General features: G+C 33.3%; 1 protein-coding gene across 3 annotated transcripts in view; it reads right to left on the bottom strand.

Moving 5' to 3' along the window:
- Positions 1-6,408: 6,408 nt before the first annotated feature.
- The window catches only part of PPM1D (protein phosphatase, Mg2+/Mn2+ dependent 1D), a 47,665-nt gene continuing 26,432 nt past the window's right edge, over positions 6,409-27,641 (bottom strand). For 2 of the 3 annotated variants that reach the window (XM_051994103.1, XM_051994102.1), the window contains exons 4-6: positions 21,602-21,792; positions 13,944-14,186; positions 6,409-7,843 (exon numbers count right to left, since the gene is read on the bottom strand). In XM_051994103.1, coding sequence (XP_051850063.1) covers positions 7,277-7,843; positions 13,944-14,186; positions 21,602-21,792 — 1,001 coding nt within the window. In that variant the 3' untranslated portion in view covers positions 6,409-7,276. The remainder of the gene's footprint in view (positions 7,844-13,943; positions 14,187-21,601; positions 21,793-27,641) is intronic. The other variant, XM_051994104.1, reaches the window with a different exon arrangement.

Here is a 27,641-nt window from a genome sequence, read left to right as displayed (position 1 = left end):
TATACATGTTAAATATGTTATAGTATATCCGAGATACAATATATTTGTGCAGAATGGAATAGTTCTCTTGTTGAACAGAAAGAATTGGATTCAGAAGGTAAAAATAACCCGGGAAGAAAAACAAAAATGCAAACAGTTTATACTTATTTCCCAGTGTTCCTTTTCTGGGTGTAGCTGCTTCTGTCCATCATTTATCTAAGTTAGATCTTCTCTTTGTCAAAGATATCCACTTCCATCAGAATACATCCTCATACAATATTGTTGTTGAAGTATATAATGATCTCCTGGTTCTGCTCATTTCACTCAGCATCAGTTCATGTAAGTCTCTCCAAGCCTCTCTGTATTCATCCTGCTGGTACATTCTTACTTCTAAAGAACAATAATATTCCATTAACATTCATATACTACAATTTACCCAACCATTCTCCAATTGATGGGCATCCATTCATTTTCCAGTTTCTAGCCACTACAAACAGGGCTGCCACAAACATTTTGGCACATACAGGTCCCTTTCCCTTCTTTAAGATCTCTTTGGGATATAATCCCAATAGAAACACTGCTGGATCAAAGGGTATGCACAGTTTAATAACTTTTGGGCATAATTCCAGATTGCTCTCCAGAATGGTTGGATTCGTTCACAACTCCACCAACAATGCATCAGTGTCCCAGTTTTCCCACATCCCCTCCAACATTCATCATTATTTTTTCCTGTCATCTTAGCCAATCTGACAGGTGTGTAGTGGTATCTCAGAGCTGTATTAATTTGCATTTCTCTGATCACTAGTGATCTGGAACACTTTTTCATATGAGTGGAAATAATTTCAATTTCATCATCTGAAAATTGTCTGTTCATATTCTTTGACCATTTATCAATTGAAGAATAGATTAGAGTCAATTCTTTATTTTTTTTTCCATGAAATCTTACCCTAATAACTAAATAATCATTTCCTTATCTTCTTTCAGCACTGACAGATTTTTAGGTTACACAGAAAGTAATTTTTGGCTCATACATTTAGAGATGTAAAAGTATCTCAGAGATCAAGTCCAACCAACTCATTTCATATAAAAATAAAACGAGATCTGAAGTTAACTGTCCAATATTCCAGAGGTCCAGTGAGCCCTCTCTGTCCATCCAGTTCCACTGTATTCTCAGCTATTAGATCTCTTACTTAAAACACTAGCTTCCTTAATGAATCTGAAGAGGGGACCCCGAAACTCTGAAAATCCTTTAAGGAGAAACTCTCCTTCAACTTTGCCTCAGTGAGGGACCCCTGCCTCAAGGACAAACAGTTTCATCTTTGTTATCTGGGTGGGGTCAGCTCAGTCCTGAGACTCACTGAATTCAATTCAAATTCTAGCCTTAGCTGAAATCCAGGGAGGAGCCAACTTGGAACTCCACCCACGGGCCCCCTTTAGTGAAATCTCTCATTATAAAAAGAGCCAAACTAAAATCCCCTCTTTGCAGACATTCCAAACATGCCAGCTTGGCATCCCAAGGAGCCTCTGTCCACTGGAGTATTCTTTCCAGTGTTTTCCTCTCTTTACCCTTGTCTATTTCCCTAACCAGACTTTACTTCCAATCCCTATAATAAACCTCTTATCAATCTAGGTTTTTGAGTCTGTAAATTCCTTTACAGAGAGCCTCTGTGCTGCCAGAAGGGAGTCCCCCAAACTCCCTACCCTTGCAACGAATCATAAGGAGTTGCAGGGGAGACAAACCCCTCCATTTGATTCCCTGAACCCTGAACCTGCCACTAGACCTTGTTGAAATTGAACTCTAATTTCATTTTAGTTCCCCAAATCTAAACCTCATCCAATCCACCAAATTAAGAGGAATAAAATGTTTTTCTCTTTCTAAACAAAGTTTGGTATCTTTTTTGGCTTTTTAAAGGACTTTTCACATAAGAGGTAATTGCTGAAATCAAATTATTTTGGTTGGTAATAAAATCTGAGGATAAAAGAAAAAAAATTTTCCAAATGGGCCTAATTTTTGAATTCAAGTCACTGACATAGATTACATGCAATTTGATAAATATAAGAATTCCTTCTATCAACATAGAATAAGACATAGTTAAATATCACTTTTGTTCACCAAATGCATTTCTCAACAACAGTGGGGAGTGGAGTTGGGTAAATAAGGCAACTCTAAGCCTTTTACAAAAAAGAAAATTGAGTCTTAAAGAGGTCCTGTAAGTTCCCAGAATCGTGCATCTAAATGTCCAGTGCTGATTTCAAATTTGATTATTACTTGAATAGCTCCTTGCAAGAGAACAAAGAGGAGAAAATTCCTATTCTGATTAGGATTACTGAGAATTTGGAAAGTCTGAGATAAATGTTAACTAAAGAGATGGTGATTAGTCTTAATGTGAATAATTATCCCAGGACTTAAAAGCACTACTTATAATATGTGAAGCTACCTCCAACTAGCACATAACAAGCACCTATTTATTGTATGCCAGAAACTATCATAAGCACTGGGCAAATAAAAGGCAAAAGACAGCCCCTATTTGAAAGTAACTCACAGATTAGAGGAGACAATATGCAAACAACTATGTATAAACAAGCTGTATGGAGGATAAATTGGAGGTATCCAAAAGGGGGATGAGAAAAGGCTTCTTGCAGTTGGTGGAACTTAAACTGATACCTGAAGTGTAATGCAGAGAAACAAAGGCAAGATAGAGATTAGAGTTTGAGAGGGAGAGATTGTGCTGGGACCAAATGGATCCATGTTTTGGTCCCAGGGCTGAATGAGACTATCATCTCCAAGAATCCAGCAGCTAATGTGTGTTTCCCATTAAATGTGTATACATACACACACACAAACACACACACACACACACACACACACACACACATACATACATACATGGCTCCAAGCCACTGAGGCAGGGGTGGAGTCAAAGCACTGAGAATGGGAAGGGACTATCAATCTGTTTCTGACCCGTTGAGGGGAAATACCAGACATTCTGATAAGTAGGGAAGGATTGGGGTCATGATGTCCAAGATGGACTTTCTCCTTATCTGGATCAAACATTTACAATTTATAATTTTAGCATAGCCCACCCTAAATTATATCAATTCTAATGATTAGGAGGTAAGGGTGATGTTGCAACTAGGAAGATTGAGGCAGAACAATTAAGGGAAACTGAGGCAGGACAATTAGAAGGGAACTGTGGCACAACAGAAGGAACCCAGAGAAGCTGAGAGGTAAATGTTGCAACCTGCTCTATTTATCTTTAGTTTAATTTCATACCTTTTTCATTTGACACCATTTGTCTTTCCATTGCCCAAGTAGGGATACTTACCTTTGAATTCTTTGGAGGAAGCAGTGGATTAGTACGACAGAAAAACCAACTAGCAGTCATACTGCTGATAGGCCTGAGCTGAAAAGGTCTACACTGGTGTGGTGGGGTATTATGAAAAGAGAGAATGTCTATTTCAGAGAAGTTAGCAAAATAGAAAAGCCAAGGAGGATGGCAGTCCCTTCAGTAGTGAATAGAGGAGTTAGGAAGAAGGACCTGGAGGAGATGATTTAGTTTGGGATGTTTAGTTTAAGAGGAAATGTTCCAGATGAGTTGTCTTTCATCACTCAACTGTCTTAAAAGTCCATCCATCCTTGAACTTTTTAGTGTTATTTCAATACAATTGTTTTCCTTTATACTCAATCCTATGTATTTTATGCATTTAAAAATGTTTTCTAATTGTCTAAAGGGGTTCATGACAAAAAAAAAAAGCTAAGAAATCTAACACGTATTCTAGAACTAAATCTGGAACCATTCACAGATAAAAATTTAATTCATCAGAAAGTATATTCCAATAGAATGTAAACTCCCTGGTAAGAACTATTCATTTATCTTTATATTTACAGCCTTCAGCACAATGCCTAAAATATTTAAATTTTGTTTTACTTAACAATTGTTCAGTAATTATGTATGCTTTAAAATCCCAAGGGGGGAAAAAAAAAAACTCCCCCTTTAAGTTTCATTTTTTAAGTTCTTTCCACTAGGATTATTCGTATTATTTTCAAAAGTCTAACTACAAACAACTGTGTTCCTAAAACATACATTGATCCATTTTCCACTTAGCCCTTCTAATTTAACAACTTTAAGGTAAAAATAAATCATGACTTAATCCATTGCTTAGCAGTGCCTTGGCACACTTGAGTAGGTGGGTGCATAATAAATTTATGTTGATTGGCTTAGTGGTAGTAATATTTTCTGGAAAGAAAAATCATACTATCTGGACTCATGTGGTTTCATATAACTAGCACTAGAATTGAGAAGACTTGGATTCAAATTTTTATTTTCTGATGCTAGGCCATCAATTAAAGCTTCATATGTAAATGAGGATAATACCATCTAACCTACACTCTATAGACCTCAAAAGGGAAAAAGTTTTTTTGAATTAAAAAAAAATGCTTTTAGTAACTGCTAAAATTAGTTTGACTCAGTTTTAGCTCTGCCAAATAACTAGATTTTAGACAAACTTGACATGTTATACTTGGGTCTGTATGAAAGCATCTCCAAAACCTTTTAGTAAAACTATTATTAATATTACTGTTTTCTTTTAAAAGTCTTTGGAAAAAACCCCAAGGTACCAGTGTTAAGTTTTGGTGGAAATGATTTTTAGGGAACTGGATTAAGGTACCAACCAAATCTTTTAACCAAACACAACTCATCTTACTTACATCATCTTGATCTCCACCCAGAAGCAATTTGGTCTTTAATGTATTCTTGCAAAAAATGGAGGAGAGGAGTTGCCTACAGTTAACTCCAGTGTGGGGAGTGATTCAAGAGGAATGGCTGTTTAATTCAGGAATGTTAAAGTAGGCCACATTTTAAGGTATCTTTTCCTTGTCCAAAATTACCATAAATGTTACCAAAAATCATCTTGAGGCTACTTTGGCCAGTTCTCTCCAAGCTAGAAATAATTTGGACTTAAGATAAACTGTTTCTGGAGATATCTTCCTGACACCAGACCTCAAATTTTAATCCTTCGTGCCACATAGTTGCCCTGAAACTGGTGGTAAATATTTATATGCTGTCGTCTTGCTCTCTCTCTCCTCTTCCAAAAAATTAGGACTAAGTTAAGATCGCTGAATAAATAAGTTAATGCTCATGGGCTGAAGCTTTGCTGCCTCTTAAAAAAAAAAAGTTCTATTTCAGATACTATTTTAAATAGTAGAATACCAGGACTAAAGCACAATTCAATCTTAATTTTATAAAGGATCTTTGAATCTTCCTAAAATGATAAAAATCATACATGCTAACATCTTAACTCTTGTTGTCATAATATTCTAATATAGTGATAACATATAAACAAACACTACATTCTATATTTTGCCAGACAAATTGCCTCTTTCAGAGAAAGAATTGGCTGCTATTGCATAAATCCTCCCTTAAGAGGCTGGGTGTGACTGTAGCCATGGTAACACATAGCTAAGATCTAATTTTAGCACTTTATTGTTCTTTGACTAAAAAAGAAGCTCCAAAAATAAGATGGCTCTGATTCAAATTAAATGAAATTATATCCAGGTACCTTTTAAATCAAGAGATCATGGCTAAACATTATTAAAAAATTCTTGAGAGTGACATTACTCCCACCTCTCAAAGCCTATTTATTTTTTTTTTCCTAAAAATGAGAAAGTCAGACTCAACTTCTAGATCCCTCTTCCAGTTCTGTAAACCTAAGAACAATTATGATCTTACTTAAAACATATTTGAAAGGTATTAAAAGATCTACTGTATCAAAAGGGGCAGTCAAAGGTAGTAGTAGAGTAGTGCTGAGCCTTTAGTCTGGAAGGCCTTTCCTGAGTTCAAATCAAGCTTCCAACTCTTCCTAGCTACAAGACCCCATGCAAGTCACTCAACCTTGTTTGCCTCATTTTCCTTATCTCTAAAAGGAGCTGAAGAAGGAAATGGCAAAAGAAAGACTTCAGTATCTCTATCAACCAAACCTCAAATGACATCACCAAGTATGGGATGCAACTAAAATGACTCAAAAATTAGAAGTGTATCAAAATTTCCTATAGAGAAATATAGGTATGATAGGCAGGTGGAAGTTCTTCAAACATTGCACTTAGAGATGATAATCCTTATTTTTTTTACCTTTCATTGAAAATATGTTCTACATATACTGTTCTACAAATGGAAGACAGTTCCTAAGTGACAAATGCTACTTCAGAAATAAATTAATGAAGCACAATTGAAGAATTAACCAAAATCACACACACAGAGACACACATATATACATATATCTTAATTTTAGAATTAAGGAATATTAAAAATTCTTATTATATATATCAATATTTTGGAAGATAAAGATATGCATTTTGAAATAGTGTCCCAAAATATAATTAAATATGCAAAATAATATATTCTTGTTAAAAATAAATTAAGAAACACCAAGAACAATACACTGGTTTATTAGATGAACAGTGTCCTCATAGCCAAAAAGTATGTTTAAATTTAGCAGCAGCAAAAGTTGTTTGGGAAAAGACTTAAAATGCCTTTTTAAGGTATAATGAAAAAAAGAATAACTACTTAAAACCTGATAATCATAGTGTTGAAAATTTGGATATTGGAGAAGTTAATTTCAACCCTGTCTCTCCTCCCCTCTTCGCCCCCCCCCCCCCCCCACAGTTCTTGATGATTTGCCGACTCATATGTCAAAAAAATTCAACAATGAGAAGAGATCCTGCATAGTATTTTAATTAGGAAAAACAACCTAGCATCAAGCTATTGCATGGCTCAACTGCTTCCACTAAATTTTAATTTTCACTTGTGAAATCTAAAAATCAAAAAATAAATTTTAAAGAGGAATTCTCTAAGAGATATTGTTTGAGTGGAACTTAAGTTGCTATGAAAATACATCACTTTTCCAGTTGCTGAATAATTTAGTTAAAAAGTCATGAAACTCTCATCACAAGTTAATTTATACAAATTTAGTTCATTAATAAGCTTTTTAAAAAGATTAAACAGATTTCTAAAATCTATTTTTTATTTTTATTTTTTAGAGACATTTAGCCCTGTTGTCACAATTACTTTATTTAAGGACTAAGTTTGTATGAAGGAAACAAATTTACACACATTTTACAGCAACTTATACCCTAACATCTACAAAATTCACAATTATAATACAAGCGAGTACAAGGCTGAGATATAAAGCTGTTTGAATACCAAGAAACAAAAGGCTCTCTCTAATTTCTTTTTTAAATGTTTGTCTTCTGTACCAATGTAAAAAAAAAAAAATCTCCGATTTAAAATGGGTGGCATCTTCAACAAACACAAACAGTTTTCCGGTGCTGGTGTAACAAAGGATTTCCAAGTTTCTTCTGGCCCCTAAGACTGCGACGCATGGCAAGCTTCACTGAGTTTTTACGTTGAGGGGTTGAAGAAAGACCCTCTGATGAAGAACTACTACTGTTCCTATTTAGGCCGCTTCGTCTCGGTTTCTTCATAGCCGGTCCAGAGTTGGATTCTTCCAGTGTCCTTTTAAAGTTAGCTGGAGGGGTTCTCTCAACTTCTTGAGCTTTCATTTGGCCAGGAGTTGATTTCTTTAAGTTTTTTTGGTCCGCATTGGGGTTTGCTGAATTAGTAGAGGAAAGACCAACTGTCAGGCCATTGCTGTTATTCAAAGAGTCATGTATCCTCAAAGTTAGGCCTTTAGAGTAGTTTTCCTCTAATGCCTCCGAGTCCTTTGAAGATATTGCTACAGACTGGCCACTACCCCGAGCTCTCTCAGTTGATAACTCTAAGTATTTCTCTGAGATGGTATTACTTCGAACTAGAGCAGGGATATGGTCCTTAGAGCTCAGTCGTGGCCATGCATCCTCTTCTAAAAACTGAAAAAGAAGGAGAAACATGTCAGAAATTACTTATGGTGTAGTTTAATGAATTCCTGGTTTGTGGCAGTAGAATCCTGTAGCTACTACAATAAAAAAAATAAAGACACATAAAACTTTCAAACTCTTTTACAACAAACCAAGTTTAACTTGTCAAACAGATGCTATGGCTGGTGATTAAGTCCTCCTAGACTCTCTTTGGAGATCTTGAATGTATACATTTCTTCAGACAAGTTTAAGATAGTCTTATTGTAGGATAGTTGTCTTCCAAGTCAGGGAGTGTTTACAGTGAGCCATTTCACTGATGGAGACAGTCTAATAATGTTTCATAGAAAGGAGAACATAATTAACAATCTTTCTAAAGCATGTCAGATGGTCACAACTATTTTGTGTTATTCTATAGTAAACTACAGAAAGACTAAGTTAAAAAACAAGCCTACAAATAGAACAAATAGAAATCCTATATGGAAGCAAACTTCTATTGGCCTCAATCTTAGTCACTGTTTCTGTAAATCAAGAAAATAAAGAGGACTAAATCGCTTTAACTTTTTACTCATTCATGCTAGAAACAGAGACTGATAAGCTTCCACAGTGAATCAATTTTAATTTTAAAATCTTCAAGAGTTACGGAAGGATATACACATAACGTATTTTTGGTTATGTTATAAAATGAAATGATATAACACATTTGAAAATAATTTGAAATTATGTAAATAAAGTGACTAAAATGTTCATACCCTTTGAATTAGAAACCCCATTACTGGGCTTATACCCCAAGGAAACTGATAAGAAAAATATCACCATATTTATAGTAGCACTGTTTGTGATAGCAAGAAAATTGAAAAATCAAAAGTAAATATAACAAAATTATAAAGAACAACCAGGACTCAGAAATATGAAAAAACACAACCTAACCCATCTTCATGGGAGATGGAAGTATCAATCAGCTGTGCTGATTTTTTTCCCCTCTCTAAAAAATACCATGTCATATGGAATGGCTCTTAGGGAAGGAGAAAGGAAGGGATACTTGGGATAATTAAGATAGACATTAAGAAAGAAAAACATCAATTAAAAACTCATTTTTTAAAGTCGTCTCAAAAGACCAAAAATCATACAAAAATTATAAAAAATCTTAAGGGAGTTAAAAGTCAACAACTGAATAATTTTCTAATAGTCAAAACAGATTTGTCTGCCAATACTAAAGGTATCAAATTCTGTTACCATAGAAGATTACAGAGTTCATGGAGGCTAGCAATTATAAGTTGCTACTTATAAAAAGAACAGGAAAACTTTTAGAATTGAAAGAGAACTTAAAAGATCATCTATAGCAAGACATTTTTTGAGGAAAAAATAATGTTAAATGACTTTGGGGGATTTTTGATTTTTGACTCATAAACATTTAATGAACCTTAAGCAACTGAAGTTCACTAAGTCCCATTACCTACTTTTTACCCTATAAATTATATAAAGTATATATAGAAATGGTGGGGTATCTGAAAGTGATATTTTGGGAACATACTAGAAAACTTAGATGAACTCAACAAATTATAAATTTCTGAAAACTTGGTGGGAAGAAAAACAGTTAACATTAACCTAATGTGTTATGAGAAATAAAAAAATAAAAAAAAAAAAGTTGAACACCACTGAAATTAGAGGGTAGATATAAGAGACAATGCTACCCAAAATCATGTTTGATCTGAAAGACCTTTGTGGTACAACTCTACAGTAAAATGGACCAAGAGAGCCTAATTTAGAAATATAACCTAAACTCTTCACTGTGTCTTCCCCATCTGTATTCCAACTTATACCAAGCACAGCCCTCCTAACTTCCAAAGATACTAAAAGGCAATGAATAACCCTGTCAAATCAATGAATAACAAAGCTATCTAAAAATCTCTTTTAAATAAATGTACACATACAAAAACTTGAATATAAATATATGACATTATTTTAAGGTTAAGTTCATTTGGCAACTTTCCCAAGGACAGAGGTGTCAAAGACAAGGAGCCTACAAAAACGCCGTGAGGCCTGGACAATATTAAAATAAAATTAGAAAACATTTTAAAACAAAATAAATAAAAATACACTGCCATAAAGATGAATATTTTTGGTCTCCAAGTGAAATATGTGGCCCACAGGAACCTGTTTTTATTTTAGTTTGATAGCAGTGCTACATGGCCATAGCCTTGTTCTAACAAAGCTAAATTCTAACAAAGGCTCACTTATTACTCAAGTCAAAGTTAGATATTATCTGGAGCTCTATAATTAGCAAATAGACTAATTTACTCCCTCTTCTATGTTAGTCATTATTTACAAAGATATCAGTTATTCTGAATTGCAGGCAGGAAAAAATTTGATCATATCTTTTGTCCTTATTAACAACATAAATAAGAAATTCACTGGAAATCATGACTTTAGAGGAAAATGATCTTTACTTGAGATGCTGCCAACTCCAGTCGCAAATAAATATTCATTCCTGATACAAAATTGCATACAATACATAGTTAGCTACCAGATTCTGATAGTGCTGTCTAAAAGACTATACTTTTATCTCTAAAACTTACATTTTAGAAGCTTACCTTTTTTGAGGCTAGAGTGAAAAAGCTAGAAAATTTTTAGTTTCTAAAATAAAATCCAGTTTCACATTCATAGACATCAAAGTGCTTTAGAAAATAAAATCATTGGCTCAGGATCCTATGTACTCAAGTAAAGGAATTGAGCACAAAAGTACATTGTCCTAATCTTGGTGTTCTATCCAGAATATACAGCTTTAACACATAATTTTCCTCTCTGGATCACTGGTTCATTTATTTTATGATTGTATGCTTAACTTCAAAAATATAATATCCTTAATTTGCTTGTGATAATGAGCAGATGATTATGATATTTCTCACACCTCAAGGGGTGTTTTAGGTAAATATGTCAGACAATGAAGAGCTGTTTTTCTTTACAGGAGCTATATATGGAGTTTGTTCTTTTTCTTTATATTGAATCCAGTAGTCTTAAATTCATCTTTACCCTGTAAATGTAAATTCTACCTGGGATAGCGTAAAAATATGTACAATTTTTAAAGTATTTAGCAGAGAAACTATTTGTTGAGGGGGAAAAAGATTTTATGGTAATAGTGAGAATGGCATCTGCTACAAATAAATAACCAAATAAGATTCTACATAACAGCTATACACACTATTTGTGGCTACCCATGATGAAATCCATGGGACAATAAGCCTCAAAAGGAACGGTACTAAATTAGTATATATTAAAAACTGATGGAATCCTTTTACAAAAGAGACAGACAATGGGACAAGTTCAGAGTTAACACAATTTATTATAATTTCTGTTGTGCCATTTCTTTTTAAATTCACAGACTATTATTCTGATACTACGGGTTCGAAGGCTTCTCTTCCCCCACTTCCTCTTTGCATTTTTCCTTTTCCTTTTCTTTTTATTGGCGTTCTGTGGGAATACATTGCAACTGTTAGCACAGTCAACTGCTCTTTTAGATCCACCCCATATTATGTTATTTGAATTACACCCCCTTTTTCTAGATTCATAAAACACGTAAGACATAAAGTGCTTAAATTGCACATTTTTAAACTTCAAAAAAAATTTGTTAAGACTATCCTATCAACAGAAGTATTACATAATTTGAGTGTGAACTGAATACTTTATAAATTATTTGGGCTAAAACAGAGTTTCATATAAAGTCATACATGCTTCAATGACCGATTTCTGTTCCAGAAAAGAGATACTGAAAGACTCTTCCCTATATTAAGCAGACTATTTGGGAATAATGGGTAAAGAATGTTATAATATGCTGTCAAATGAGGTTGCTGTGTCAGTAGGTTTTTGTTTAGCTATAGCCATTTTCCAATGTTACAAAGAAAGGTTAATGTTTCCTTCATTACAAGGGAAGATAACTTTCACTTTTATTATAAAGAAAGATTTTACGAGCAGCATAATCGATTTTTAAAAAACCTCAATGTTGTAGGAATCGAGACACATCTTTTTGTACCTATCCTCCCCCCTATAAACCATATCACACAATAAATCCTCTTATTCCTAAATTGTAACTATTAAATTTTTACCTGAATAAAAGGAACCAAGACAAAGGTCAGAGTGGGAAAGTCAAGTTCCCTATCTTCATAACAACTTTAACATTTTAATAATACTTCAACATCCCACTGTAGGTTTTACTGAAATCTGATGTTTCTATTTATTGAGCTGTAATATAGCTGAGATAGTAGAAAAAATAGTTCAGCTTAAATATGAGAGAAATATTCTGATGAGGTTATTTTCAGGAAAGCCTATGTTGAATTGTTCAAATGCTATGTTTAAAGGTCACATGTCAGCCCTGTCCAAATATTTTTTAAAAGTCTTAAGTTAATCATAATAAATTGAAATACTACACATTTTTAATAGGGGCTGTTAGCTAAACAAGTGAAAAATTATCGGAGCTTGTCAAAAACACAAAATAAAGAGAATTTACAAGAGACACTTCTGAGAATCTTATTGATTACAAGTTTCATAAGCAAGAAAAAGAAAGCAAAACAGATTTCCACATAAGCCAAATTTTGTCCTTTACATGCTTATCAGAAATTAGTCAATGACTACTTCTGATTACTTTTTTCTATTTTAGCAGGGCCAACTGAACTTTTTGCATACTTGTATATGAGATGTAATATTTATAAATCAGGGATCTAAAACTATCTAAAGTCCTCAAAATAACTTTTGGAGAAAGTATTTTTAGATGGCCTATTTTATCATTTTTTTAATACTGCACTAGAACAATGAGACACATTTGCTATCTGTATTAAAATAAAGTATTCTTGTCACACCATCTTTCTTACCATACTTCCTGAATTCATTTTGTATTTTTAAAAAAATAGCAAATACCAAAAAAAAGCAAAAATACTTAGATGTATTCAAAAATATTTCAAAACTGGATAATGCTGAAAATAATTATGTATTTCCAAATAAAGAATCCTCAAAAAGGGTTTGATAGGCAAAGTTCCAGAAAATTTTGACAATAAAGGCCCTTAAAAATGTGAATAGGGACAAGTAACTTGCCAATTTATATTTGAAAATATAAATTACCTCTTATGAAAGATGAAATTACTAAATATGTGAAGGAGTAGGACCATAGCGCAACACCTATATACTGAACCTCTCATACCTAGGCTGAATATCATTATAAACTGTAGTTCTCTGACTCTTTAATGAGAGTTCTTTCATAAGTCATATCTTAGCATCTTAGGTGGTAGTGGTTGTTTTTAATACTGCATGAAGAAAAGTATTCAGTGGTTTCAACTATTTTGGTAAAATGGATAGGTGAGAAATAATGATCCTATATTGTCTTTTGCTGAAAGCAGTAATCATAGAATAATTTGTAATAAGACATATTATTAACAAGATTACAAAGGTAAACTTGATGCAGGCTGTGGTCAATCTGAAATGCCCAGTACCCCAGATAGTACTCAAATAATTAAAGGCAGTGAATTAAACTCAAAAGGGATTGATAGGAGTAAAGACTATTGGACTCATGATGTTAGTGGTTAAAGAGAACTCAAGTGAACAAACATTATCTTTAAATGCAGGTCAGTCTTTGCAATTATCTTTCAATGCACATTCTGTGCAAGTAAGAGAGCTGCCTAGAACAGTGGTGTCAAACTCAAACAGACACCAACCCTACAAGCCACATATTTACTTAGAAAACCACAGATTAACAATATCTAGGTTGTACAGTATTTTTATTTATTTTGCTAGATATTTCCCAGTTACATTTTAATCTAGGTCAGCAGAGGAGGCCTCTTGTTTGACACCTCTGACCTTAAACACTGAGAGATTAAGTGACTTGCTCTGGGTCAGAGTCAATGTTTCAATATAATTTAAATCTGGGTCTTTCTAGCTTCAAGATTAGCTCACTAGCCACTATGCCATGCTGTTTCTTAAACCATCAAAATGTTCGCCAAAATCTTTTAATTTCCTAAAACTAAAAATAGGAAAGAAAATACCAAGTGACAAAAATTCTGTAAAACCTGGAACTTAAACCTAAACCTAATGTTGAATTATTAACAATAAAGAAATAGCAAAATGTTACCTTCACTGGTGGTGTGGAACAGGTAGAAGGAGACATTGTATAAGTTTCCTGACTATTGTATGAGGGACTGTCTGCCAGATTTAGATAAAGCTCATCTTCACGTGTGAAGCTGCCTTGATTGTCCACTCCAGGTGAGATGCAGATGACTATGGCACTAGTGTTATCTGCACGGAGCATGCGTTGTCGCCAGCGACCTAGTGCTCTATTAACAAGCATTTTGGCACAAGATTGTCCATGTTCTCCCTGGAGAGAGATGGATAAAAAGATAGAGACAGTGACAGACAGACAGACAGAGGAAAGGAGGGAGAGGCAGGGGAAGAGAGAAGCAAAGAGGGAGGGAGACAGAGACAAAGAGAGAAAAATCAATGTTAAAAGTCAAGATTTTTGCTTTTTGGGGGAGGTGACAGGGGAGAGGAGCAATCAGGGTTAAGGGACTTGCCCAGGGTCACACAGCTACTAAGTGTCTGAAGCCACATTTGAACTTAAGTTCTTCTCACTCCAGGACCAGGGCTCCACCATGCCATCTAGCGGCTCCTAAGATATGCTTGAGAAGAATTTAGCATAAAAAATTGAGTCCTAACAAGAAAAGTTTATACTTTGTAAATTACAACAAAACAGTTTCAAAAAATAATCACAGAAGATAAATATTATAAAATTCAATAAATATATTTTTGAAAAATATAAACTATTTTTAAAAACCCAAAACAACAACAACAATTAGACTGTAAATGAACAGTAGAAAAATGCAAATATTCAAATAATCTTGTAGGAAATCCTTTGCCAAAGCAGATAATCATTCTTTAAATTTATTTAACACTTTTGCCCCCAGTTACATTCAAAACAAAAAAACCTTTGCCATTTGTTTCTAAAATTTTTGAGTTCTTGATTCTCTCCTTTATCCCCACTCACAGTTAAGAAACCACATGTGAAATCATGCATAACATTTCCATAAAAGTCAAATTGTAAAAGAAAACAATTATCTCATCTTAATGAAAATAAAAATCCTCAAGAAAAATTAAGGTACAAAAAGAAATAAAGTAAAAGAGAATGTTTCAATCTGTATTCAAACACAATTCCTTCTCTGAGTTTTTCATCATGAGTCCTTCAGAGTAGTCATGTACTACTGAATAGTACACTATACTACTGAGAACTGCAGTCATTTACAGCTGGTCATCCCAGAACAATGCTATTGCTTTATATGCAGTACATTTCACTTTGCTTGAGTTCAGGGAGGACTTTCCAGATTTTTTTTTTTTTTAAACTGAGAGCATCCTTGCTTATCATTTCCCATAGAACACATTCCATCACAAACACATGCCAGTTTATTGAGCCACTCCCCAATTGATAGGTATCCCCTCATTTCCAGTTTTTTGCTCTGAGAAGAGTATTGCTATGAATATTTTTTATACATAGGCCATTTTCCTTTTTTTTTTTTTTTTAAATCTCTTTTGGTATTTATGCCCAGTAGTAGTATTGTTAGGTCAAAACATACACATGAATTTATAGCCTCTGGACACAGGTCTTTTGATCATTTATCAATTGAGGCATGGCTCTTTTTTATAAACTTGACTTAGTTTCCTCTATGTGTGAGAAATGAGGTCTTAGCAGATAATTATTTTTTTTAAATTATCTGCTTTGTAATAAATTTTCACCTAAACTTATTCTTTAAAAAAGTTTGTCATTATGCCAAAAATAAAAATTACCCATGTTACACCAAAATTTCAGACAGCATATACATATATACTATATTTGCTTAAAAATCTGTTTTAGTTTTCTCTTTTTTCTTTTTAGAAAACGAAGTTACAATATGGTTATTTTTAATCTATTTTTATCTATTTGGGTGGCAAGAAATTTTATCTCTACCCTTGTAATTATGGAGAGTCAAATTACAAGTTAAGAAAAGCACATTCTAAAAATGGTAGGTTTGGAGAATTAAATATTGTAGTATAAACATGTACATGAGGAAATAACCAGTTTTTTTTTTTTTAATTTTCAAATCACCTCAAATGACGAAGATCTATTTTTAGGGAGGTTTTTATAATACAATGAATTTCCAAAGTGGCTGGCAAACTATTAAACAAGAACATTTCATTAGATTCATGGAAGCAATTCAAAATATTTTCTTAATAGTATATTCACTAATGATTCCTCTGGAAATTAGGAGATGTTGTGTACACAACTGACAAAATAGCTTTCTTCATGGAAGATATTTTTCAGCCCAGTAGTTCCGCGACTGGTTTTAAATAAATTTATAATGATATAAAATTATAACTGATTAATTTTTTATCTCAATTATCCCTCAATAGTTAAGTAATATTTATTTTTTTCTTCATTAAAAATTAAAATTGAATTACTAATTACAAATTGGGACTAAAATTCAGAATTTTCTAACTCTAAGATTTTAAGCTTCCTGCTGTAACTCTATTAACCTTAATTACCCAGAATTTTCTCACTGTGATTAGAACATATACTGCAGAGTCAAATTAGAAGAAAATAAATATGACCTGAGTATACTGCACACCATCCCTTGTGTGAGAAACATATGAGAGTTTAGTTTTCATTATGAAATTTAAATCAGAAAAATAAAATTGGAGTTTAAGAAATGGAGGCTAATGCAGAACGAGGAAATAAAAATAAATAATGGAAGTAAAATGTAATCAGAGGTGGGTACTTATTCACAAAAGGAAGAGATGTAATTAAGGATTTATACTCATGGCGGGGCAAGATGTAATGATGTAATTAGGGGTAGAGACTGAGGGGTAGAGGAGGAGGAAGAGTGAGAGGTTGGAGACTGGAGGAGGCGGGTAAGACTAGGCACTCTGGACAGTCTATAAATCTGTAGTAGTCAATGGGGAATCATATGAGACTCTAAAACAGGAATATGGAATAAAAGACTGCTTTTGCACTCCAAGTGTGCTTATTCTACAGGACACCCACTTCTGCAGTTGCATATTTAATGGACTTTTAACTTCATTCCTCCCAAATCCAATAGCTATTTCTTATACTTGTAAATGATTGTATTGATTCAAACATATAGCAATGATTCAAATGACAGGAAAATAAGCATGAACTGAGAAAATATTCAACCAATTAATTTTAAATTTTTACTAATTCAAATAAAAGCACAGTCCCCATTTTTTACCATAATACATGCTTGAAAACTATAGTAACATGACTATTACTGTACTATAAGAATAACAACTTGGAAGAGAGAAGTTTCTTTGTTCCCTAATAAGAAAACAAAATCAAATCAATTATAAGTTAAGATGAACTAATATAAAAAGCAAATCTACTATAAATATGTTTTAAAAAAGAGTAAAGTTATTCTCCAGATCATAAAAATCAGACATAATATCTTATATAATTATTCTTCTAAGGAAGAACAACATACTTATTCTTCTAAGGAAGAACAACATACCATGATGTGGACATACAATACATAAAGACTTATTCTAAGTTTAATCAAAACCTAATTTGCCATGCCAAATAGTAAGAATTATATTCCCTTCTTAGAACATGGAACAGACCTTTTTAATGGCTTTTTTTTTTTAAAAAGCACAATCCTCTTTTTCATTTTAAAGAGACTAAGAAAAAAAGATCTCTGTAAAAATCTGTTGACAGCCTCTACTAACTAGTCTAGATTGTCTTAGAATTAAGTATGAAGAACATGTCATCTATTTCTTATCATTCACTTTTGTCAAAAACTTTCTTTCACAAGAAGATCCCAGTTAAGATCCCTTAACAAAAGACAATTAGATGGATTCTCTATAATTTATATATATATATATATAATATATAATATAAGTTTCAGTCTATATATTGCTGTCCTCTTAAGACCCCATTCTCAATATCCTTGGTAATAAATCCTTTTAGAGAAACACAGAAAGATGAGATGCCTTTTTTTTTTTCTCAAATTACCCTATGAAAAAAGCATTTAATGTTCCATTATTATAGTGGGTATACATTATGCTGAAATGATGATTATAGTATTACTTCCATGAAAATATTTGTCTAAATTGAAAGAGTTGGCTCAATACTTTTTCACTTTCATCTAGTTACTTCAGCTTCCTCAATTTATTCGAAATTCCTCAGATTCAGACCAAATAAAGTTACCACAAGTAGCTTAAAGACAAAGCTTCCTATTTCATATTTCTAATACTGGAATTAGAAAGGCATTGAAACAACCAACTCATTAGCATCAACAATTTTCACAGAGTTCTAAGACAGCAATAATACATTGATTGTTCACATGTTTATGCTTTTAGAGAAACCTCTGAATGAATACAGAATAAGAGACTTAAGTATTAGTTTTAATTTGGCAGCATAAAATAAGTAAAATACTGATACTGGAAAATAAAAAAGGGGGTACCCCAGTTTGTGTTTTTAAGTATTTATCAAGACATGAAAAAAATTTAAGAATAATTCTTTAGTTTCTTAAACCTTTAGTTTAGTTCACTAAACCAAAGATGAGATACAACTGACCTTTGGACCATATTAGGCCCTAGTCATCACTAGCTAAGGCAGCTACAGGTAAAGATGAGCTGAAAGCTAGGTACAACAACTTCCCAGAGCTTGAGTTCTATAATTTGATAATTTGCATAACCTGGGAATGATGTTACAAATATCTAAATGGTCCTAGGCAGAAAAAGTTCCCTATCCATGACCTAAAGAATTAAAATTAGTCAGACCTTTGGCTAATTAGGTGGGATTTAGCAGAAAAAGCCAGAAGCAATGATAGGAATTTGCAGGCTTGAACCCATCTATCTCCTAGTCAAAGGGCAAAGTTTTATTGTAATAGTAATACCATTAACAAAGCAGACTGAATTATAAGGGAACTCAGCAGTGAAACAGAAGCAAGGAGATGCATTTAGAATTGGCATATCTATATAAGAATCTGGTCAAGAGAACCAAATTCTGGAGACCATGCCTTCCTAGTTATGAGGAAGACGTGATCTCCCAAATTTGGTTCTCTTGACCAGATTATTACTGACAAAATTACCAGTCAGCAATGAAGTGAGGAGTGGTCTTATTTACCACTGTCACAGGAATTTGATCTCTGGGAGTTTCCTGAGGCCAGAAGCTATCTGACTAAGGAGTGGTCAGAATCAGAAAGATTGGCCGTGGGAGTTTCCTGAGGCAGAAAATCTAAAACCACTGATTTATTACTAGAACAGAAGCCCCCTAAAATCAGGGGACTACAAAATCATATTATATTACTGCCATGGTCTCCTACCTCATGACATCTTTTCTCCTTGTTATACTAGATCTCTTTTAGGTTTACCCCATCAATCGATGGTGTAATCCCTTTTTCCTGCTAACCTCATTTTGGGATTATTCTACTAAATTTATCTATGGATTTAGCCTGGTAGTCAATGGCATACTTCCACTTCTTGGCTTCCCTTTAATGGCTTCTTCCTCTTGATAAATTGAGTTCTACTGGGGAACTTGTCTTTCCCCTAGTTAACTATCAAAGACCCCTTTCCTTACTAACTCTTGTGTGCTATTTACGTAATAAAATAGCAAAACCTTAATAATCTGTAATGTCATAGTTGCTCCCATGTATGAAACTTTTATATAACATTCTTTTATAATTATGCTCTCCCAAATCTATTTCACTATAAGAATTTCAATTAACTGTTGTTTTCATTAAAATGACAGAATACCATAAAGAAAATACACCAAAACAGATAAAGGGAACTTACAAAACTTAAAAGTTTGCAAAGCACTTTATATAAGCTACCTCATTTGACTTTTATAAGAAATGGGACAGTTAAAGTATTATTATCCCCCCCCCCCCTTTCTTTCTTTCTTTCTTTCTTTCTTTCTTTATTTATTTATCTTTAAATAACTTTATTGACAGAACCCATGCCTGGGTAATTTTTTACAACATTATCCCTTGCCCTCACTTCTGTTCCGATTTTTCCCCTCCCTCCCTCCATCCCCTCCCCCAGATGGCAAGCAGTCCTATACATGTTAAATATATCACGGTTACCCCCCTTTAAAAATTAAAGAATTAAGAAAAGATTAAATGATTTGACAAAATTTTTTTAAAAGAGATTTTTTTACTAAAAACCCATTGATTGAGTCAAAAAACTATTAAATTCTTCTTTAAAAAAACCACACACACAATTCTCACTCCCTAAGAGCTCTGGGACTTTGGTTTTTAACCAAATGACTTTCATGGCTGTTAAAATACAAGGGGTGTGTGCGTGGGGGGGAGGAAGGGGAGGGACTTTTCACCCCACATATCAAAATCAGTTCTAATGCCATTCTCTCCCATGTATCCCCTCCACTGAAATGGCAACCAACTTCATTCTTAGCCTATTACAATCACCCCCTTCCAGTCTCCTTGCTTCTATTCCTTCCCCAACTTCAGTTTGTCCTTCACATAATTTCTGAGGCATACTTTTATTATTCCCAGACTCAATAGCCTTCAATATTTTGGGGAAATATATGCAAATTCTACAGGATAGAAATTAAGGTCCTCCAACTTCTGGCCCTAATATATCCTTCAAATCTTCTTTCTCTTCTGACTCAATGTCCCAGCCAATCTGTAATACTAGCTATTGTCCAAAATCTCCAAAATCCAAAATTATATCTCACTGACTTACCCTTACAAATCAACCAATAAGCATTTATTAAGCACCTACTAAGGGCTAGGCACCATACCAGTTAAGGAGGATAAAAATACAATGAATAAAATAATCCTTGCTCTCAAAGAACTTACATAGAACTTAATAGGAGAAACATACTGTAGGCTGTTAAGACAGCACTACCAACTTTATAAGGATTAAGAAAAGCTTCATACAGAAGGCAATGCTTTTTTCTTCAGAAGGACTCCATGAGCCAGAGGTGAGAGGGAGAACATTCCAGACAAGGGGCAATAAGCAATACAAACATATAAAAGGGTAGATGTGTGTAAAGAGCATAGAGAAACCTACTTTTGCTGAATCATGAAGTGTGAGCAGAAGAAAGGAAACAGGGAAAAAGCATTTATTAAGTGCTAAGAAGGGACTATATAATGCCTAAAGCAGTTGGAAAAGTTGCTGCCAGGTTGAGAATGACTTTAAAAATTAGTGTTTGTTTTTTCCTAAAGGTAATTGGGAACCACTGGAGTAGATTTGAATACAGAAATGACATGGTTAGATCTGTATTTAAGGAAAGTCACTTCAGTAGCTATTTGGAGAATGAATTGGAAATGGAAAGGGGAGAGACTTGAGACCGGGAAATTAATTAGTAAGCTACTGAAAAAAATCTAGGAAAGAAGTGCTAAGTCTCTGAACTAAGGCAGAAGCTGAATGAATAAGGGAAAGGGACTGGACAAGAGACACTGAAGATTTTTTTAAAAGGATAAGGGGTGTGCATCAAGATTTGGCAATTGAAGGCACATGTAGGATGAGGGAGGAGACAGGATCTTATAAACCTAGGGGAAAAGAAAAAGGGAAGTCTGAGAGAGGGGTGAATTTATGAGAGATTATAGTGGCTTCTGGTTTTTAGATAATGGGTTTTATTAATGGATGTTATAAGGTCTTGATAAGTGTAGAACTTCTTTAAAGACTGCTACTGTACAATCTAAATTTCTATTTAAGATCTCTAACAAAAGTACTAAAGACCAAAATGAGGACAGCAACATTAAATTATAAGGTCTCTCTCCTCACCATTAAGTATTTTTTCTCCTCCTGGTCCTGGCACATCGCGATGGCATCCTGAGGAGGGATCATGTTCCATAGTCCATCACTGCCCAAGATTATATACTTGTGTTTCCGGGGATCAAGAGTATGTACACTTGTATCTGGTTCTGGGGAAACCACAAACTCTCCAGTGTAAAAATCATAACTCCACAAGTCACCTGGTTGGGAGGAAAGCAATAAGTATTGTTACAGAAGTTAATTATTTTCACTAATAACTTCTGGTTTGATGCTACTGCAATTAAAAATTCTCAATTGCAATCAAGTACATGAAGAACAAAATCTTATAGATCAAGATATCATGGCACAAAGAATTAAGCAAAGTTACCTTAAAAATTTTTATTTTAAAAATAAAAATATGATTTTGTTGGTATCACCGAGAATTGATGGGAATAATACTAATTACTAAAATACTGTTATAGGGGGATCTCATTCATAAGAAACCTAAGAGAAATGGAGAAAGAAGTGGTTCTGTATTTGTCACAACAAAAATCTGCAAACCTAAGTACAGAATATTTTGGTGAAAAAAAAAATTTGATGAATGTGGAAGAGCAATATATAATAGGAAAACACAGGTAACAGCCTCCCTGATACAGATCATAAATTAGCACAGAAATAGGGAGGGAGACAGGATTTGTAATTATCTGAGTATGTGCATCAAGCTCATTCCATTTTTTAAAAAGCAAATATATTTAAAATTCCCACTTTGCCTTTCTGACAATTTCATTTCATAAACTAAGACGAAGCAACACAAATTAACTTCTACTCTAGACTTGGGCAACTAGAAAGAATGGTTAGTGATACGGAAGTGACAGTGATAATAATAAGAGAAAGTAATATCATCTAGGAGCTTAGGACTAGCAAAAGAAGGGAATGCTGGATATGGTAGCAAAGTAAATTTCAAAAAGTTCAGAGGAAATAATTTTGTATTCCAAAGACTTGAAAAGAGAAATATACCTCTAGAAGCAAGAGACCCCCCCCAAAACCTCATATTTTGCCTATGTGGCTATACCTTTCTATGTAATATACAATATACAAATAATCCCATTTTAGAAGGGGAAATCAGTGTGACAAAACTAAGAATGATGTGTCAATCAGACTTCCAAAAGAATCATACAACAAAAAGAAAGGAACATAAAACCAGGAAAACAACATGATTCTTTAAGCCTAAACTTAAAAGTAAGCTGAAATTATGAAAAGTACCAGAACCAAAAGTTGGAACCTCTCCCCACAAAAAAAAAAAAAGAAAAAAGGGGGAAGGGGAAAGAGGACACCCCCCGCCCCAACAATTAAGTACTGTTAACAGCCTCAAAAAAAGAAAACAAAACAAAACATCTTTATTCTCGATGGAGAAATTGGAACCAAAATAATATCAAAAGTGCAAAGAACAGACCAAATCTACTATAAGAATCAATATCCAAAACAAGTGAGGAATGCACCTAGCCACTTAAGAGTTTGTCTTAAGTCCTACAAAAATTTTATTTTTCAGACTAACAAAAGAATTTATACAGACATTTCTTTGATAATACTGCTATACAAAGTATCCCAGAAGTCTTAGTGCTGCTTTAATTTTTAAAAGTTTTACACTAACACTTTTAAGAATCCATGATTTTGTCATCAACCCTAATTCTGAATAAAATGACTTCCTTAGTTGCCACATGCTTAAAATTTAGCACAAAGCAATTAACCTAGTACCTGAATTTCAAACAAAAGATAACATACAGTCTGACTAAGAACTTGTGAACAGTCTTTTGAATACAACTTTCAGGAACCCAAGGCCACCAAATCACTAAGACCAATGTCAAAAGAAGTAAAGAGTAAATAATCAAGATGCCTGAGAAATCAAGCAGAAAATAAAAAAATATATACCCCAAATACCCTGATTTTCAAAATAGGAAGGATGGACTAATTTGTAAAAACTAGACAGGTACCCTTGACATCAACTGAAAATTCCATACTATGTTACTAAACATTGGACTACAGAACACAGAAAGAATTATTTTTACCTATCAGAAACCCAAGCTTTGTTTGGTAAAGCATGAATAATATTTTACTCTTTAAGTGAGGCAAAAGTATCTAGATGTTCTTAGACAAGCTTCTTTCTGTTGGTTAAATCATTTAAAAAAAAAAAAAGCTATTTTACTTGTATTGGAAGAAATTTTTAAATTCTAGATCAGTTTTAATTTCAGTTCTATCTCAATTGGGAAACATCAAGTTTAGAATCTTAGAATGATGAAGGAGGAGAATCAAATTTCCCCATCTTCTAGTTAAATGACCATCATAATTTCTATGAACCTCAGTGCCACAAAGTGACATTTAAGAAATCCGTATTTTATAGAGATGCTCACTGTCAACTTGGAAAATGTATATATATTAAGAACTTCATAAAACCTTAATTATGATAATAGCTGACATATGTTTTAAGTTTGAAAATTACAGTGACAAGGAAATCAAGAATCATTATTATATTATTCTCTGAAATAAGACCAAAATACAAATAAGTCTTTTGTGTCCAAAAAAAGAAAAACAAAATTAAGACATTAGTTTCTACTTTTTTTTTCTGAAATTGAGAATCCAAAGACCTAAATGAATTTTAAAATAAGTGGTTTCTAGCCATGAGATTTCAAGTATAAGTAATTCTTTTTCTTTCAATAGTTCAGACCTTTTGCTAAATAATAAAAAACTTCTTTCTCTCCCCTTTCCTGAGTTTGAACTACTTCCCCATTAATTCCCAAAAGTGGTATTAGCCAATAAAAATATTCTTAGAACCCAAAGAATACTTCAAATAAATTACTCTCCTGCACTAAAGTAAAACTCACTGATGAGCCAGCTTCATTAACTAGAGAGTCAATTCACCGTCCAGGCATAAAAGAACAAAAGCCGCTGCTAAAAGCTAATTATAACCCAAGCTTGCTTACATAATTACATTTCTCCCCTTTATACCAGTACAACAAAGATTATTGACTGATGTCAAGATCAAATAAGCATGGAAGGTAGTTAAGATAAATGTTAAGACAGCAATTTGAATGCATATACTGATGCTAAAAGCTTTAAAAAAAAAAAAAGCCACATTTTGATTATTAATTGGATTCAACATTGCCATGCCCTGTAAGAATGTAATTTATGGCAGAATTGTGACCCATAAATCCAAACTCAAAATGTGAGGGAATAAGAACTAAATGTTAAGTAATATTAAAGTCCGGGTACATTATCCATCCTTTAATAAAAGAATTAAGAACTTAATATTCCATATGAACTGCTTCTCAGTTCAAACACTGACTAAGCACCCCTATGTTTTAAACATTCTAGGTTCTGCTTGGCTTTTTTTCTTTTGGGGGAGGAGAGGGGATGGAGAGAAACAACTGAAGATATGATTGTAAAGGGAATATGAGCCCAGAAGAAAAGGTCTGCTGGAATTAGATCAAGTTTAAAAAAAAAAAAAAAGTGGCCAAGCAAGAATACATCTCTACTGAGAAAAAGTGTCATCAAGAAATTGACCCACAAAATGAATAATGAAAGGGTCCCCCCATCTTGTTAAACTAAAATTTTACTAAAAATTCATAAAACCAAGTATAAAAGTAATTTCAATAAATTATATTCTTTGTCAGTTTGCATTATTTATATTTCTGAAATTATTAAAATGAAAAGCTGCACCAAGTTTTAGTTCACCCTGTATGTATGTAATTGGCCTCAAATAATGACTACAATCATTGTAACAAAATTAAGATTGTTTTATTATAGTAAATCAAAACATAATGCTGCCCACTGAACTCTTTTATATATATATGTAACTTTTTATTGACAGAACCCATGCCAGGGTAATTTTTTTACAACATTATCCCTTGCACTTGCTTCTGTTCCGATTTTCCCCCTCCCTCCCTCCACCCCTCCCCTAGATGGCAAGCAGTCCTATATATGTATATCCTAGATACAATATATGTTTGTAGAACCGAACAGTTCTCTTGTTGCACAGGGAGAACTGGATTCAGAAGGTAAAAATAACACAGGAAGAAAAACAAAAATGCAATTTTTACATTCATTTCCCAGTGTTCTTTCTTTGGGTGTAGCTGCTTTTGTCCATTGTTTATCAATTGAAACGGAGTTAGGTCTCTTTGTCAAAGAAATCCACTTCCATCAGAATACATCCTCATACAGTATCGTTGTTGAAGTGTATAATGATCTCCTGGTTCTGCTCATTTCACTTAGCATCAGTTCATGTAAGTCTCTCCAATTACATGTCTCTCTGTATTATACATGTCTCTCTGTATTCATCCTGCTGGTTATTTCTTACAGAACAATAATATTCCATAATATTCATATATCACAATTTACCCAGCCATTCTCCAATTGATGGGCATCCATTCATTTTCCAGTTTCTAGCCACTACAAACAGGGCTGCCACAAACATTTTGGCACATACAGGTCCCTTTTCCTTCTTTAATATTTCTTTGGGATATAAGCCCAGAAGTAACACTGCTGGATCAAAGGGTATGCACAGTTTGATAACTTTTTGGGCATAATTCCAGATTGCTCTCCAGAATGGTCGGATTCGTTCACAACTCCACCAATAATGCATCAGTGTCCCAGTTTTCCCGTATCCCTTCCAACATTCATCATTATTTTTTCCTGTCATCTTAGCCAATCTGACAGGTGTGTAGTGGTATCTCAGAGTTGTCTTAATTTGCATTTCTCTGATCAACAGTGATTTGGAACACTCTTTCATATGAGTATGCCCACTGAACTCTTAATCAAAACTCCTTTGGGAGATTAAGAACAGCCAAAGTCTTAAATAATAAAATTCAAATAATTAATCACCATAATAAAACATACAAAAGATGCCTCTAATATTAGTACAGAAATTCAGATGGAAATTCTTCAAATAGATCTGTCAGCCAAACATAATCTCACACACATTCATACAAAAAAACCCAAATGATTTAGCTTTTTATAAACAAATGATAAAATGCTAAAGCAACTTTTAAAACTTCCCTAAAAGTTGGCACTTTTTTTCTATCTTCTAATTTTTACCATTAAGAGAACAACGTCAATGAATAATCAAGTTTTAGTTTATTTTAGGATGGTTAGAAAGACATATACTACCTTTCCTAAAATTCATGGAAAAACCGAAATCACCTTACAAGAAAGAAGTTAAGAAAATTTAAAGCCAATTTTCCCCACCAACTAATACAAATCAATGTTCTATGTTTTAAATGATTGTATATGTATAATACATATCAAATTGCTTAAAGTCCTGGGAGGAGGGAGGAAAGAAAGGGAAGGAGAAAAAAAATGTGGAACTCCAAATCTTACAAAAGTAAATGTTGAAAACTATCTTCACATGTAAGAGGAAAAAATATAAAATACTATATTTAATATGTGACCTTGACCAAATCAAATAGCATATCTAACTTCAATGATCTCATCTGTAAAATAAGGGATTTAAATTAAATGAACCTTCTTACTTCTCGTTTGTTTCTAAGATTATATAATTCTTACATTTTACTCCATCAAGGGAACAATGTTCAAGTGGAAAAATCACTGGCCTTGGGGTCAGGATCTATATTCACATCAAGCCTCAATCCTTAATTTATTGAGGTGTTCTTGGGAAAATCAACCATTCTGAAATTTACTTTCATCACTTGTAAAACAAGAAAGTAATTGAGTAAAGATTCCAGGTAATAAATATATTAAATATATATTTTAATAGATGTAATGTGTGAATTTGTTTTGCTTAACTATACATAATTGCTAAAGTATTTTGTTTTTCTTTCTTTTCGTTTTCAAAGTGGGGGAATGTTAGGTGGAAAAGAAAGGCTAGGGATAGAATAGATTCTTCTCCCCCAATCACACAAAAAAGGGAGAGCCACTAAAGTAATTTTTAAAAACACAGAAAGCAATAAAAGGAAAACCAGAAAGAATCACAGACAAAAATAATTTATAAAATGACATGCCGAAAGAAAAGCAAACTAAAATATATATAAATAAACAAGTAATGTAAGAGATATGTTGT

The sequence above is a fragment of the Antechinus flavipes genome, chromosome 4 (genome assembly GCF_016432865.1).
Source record: "Antechinus flavipes isolate AdamAnt ecotype Samford, QLD, Australia chromosome 4, AdamAnt_v2, whole genome shotgun sequence".
NCBI lineage: Eukaryota > Metazoa > Chordata > Mammalia > Dasyuromorphia > Dasyuridae > Antechinus > Antechinus flavipes.
Note: the sequence above shows the minus strand (reverse complement) of the source record. Positions and strands in the feature narration are given on the sequence as shown.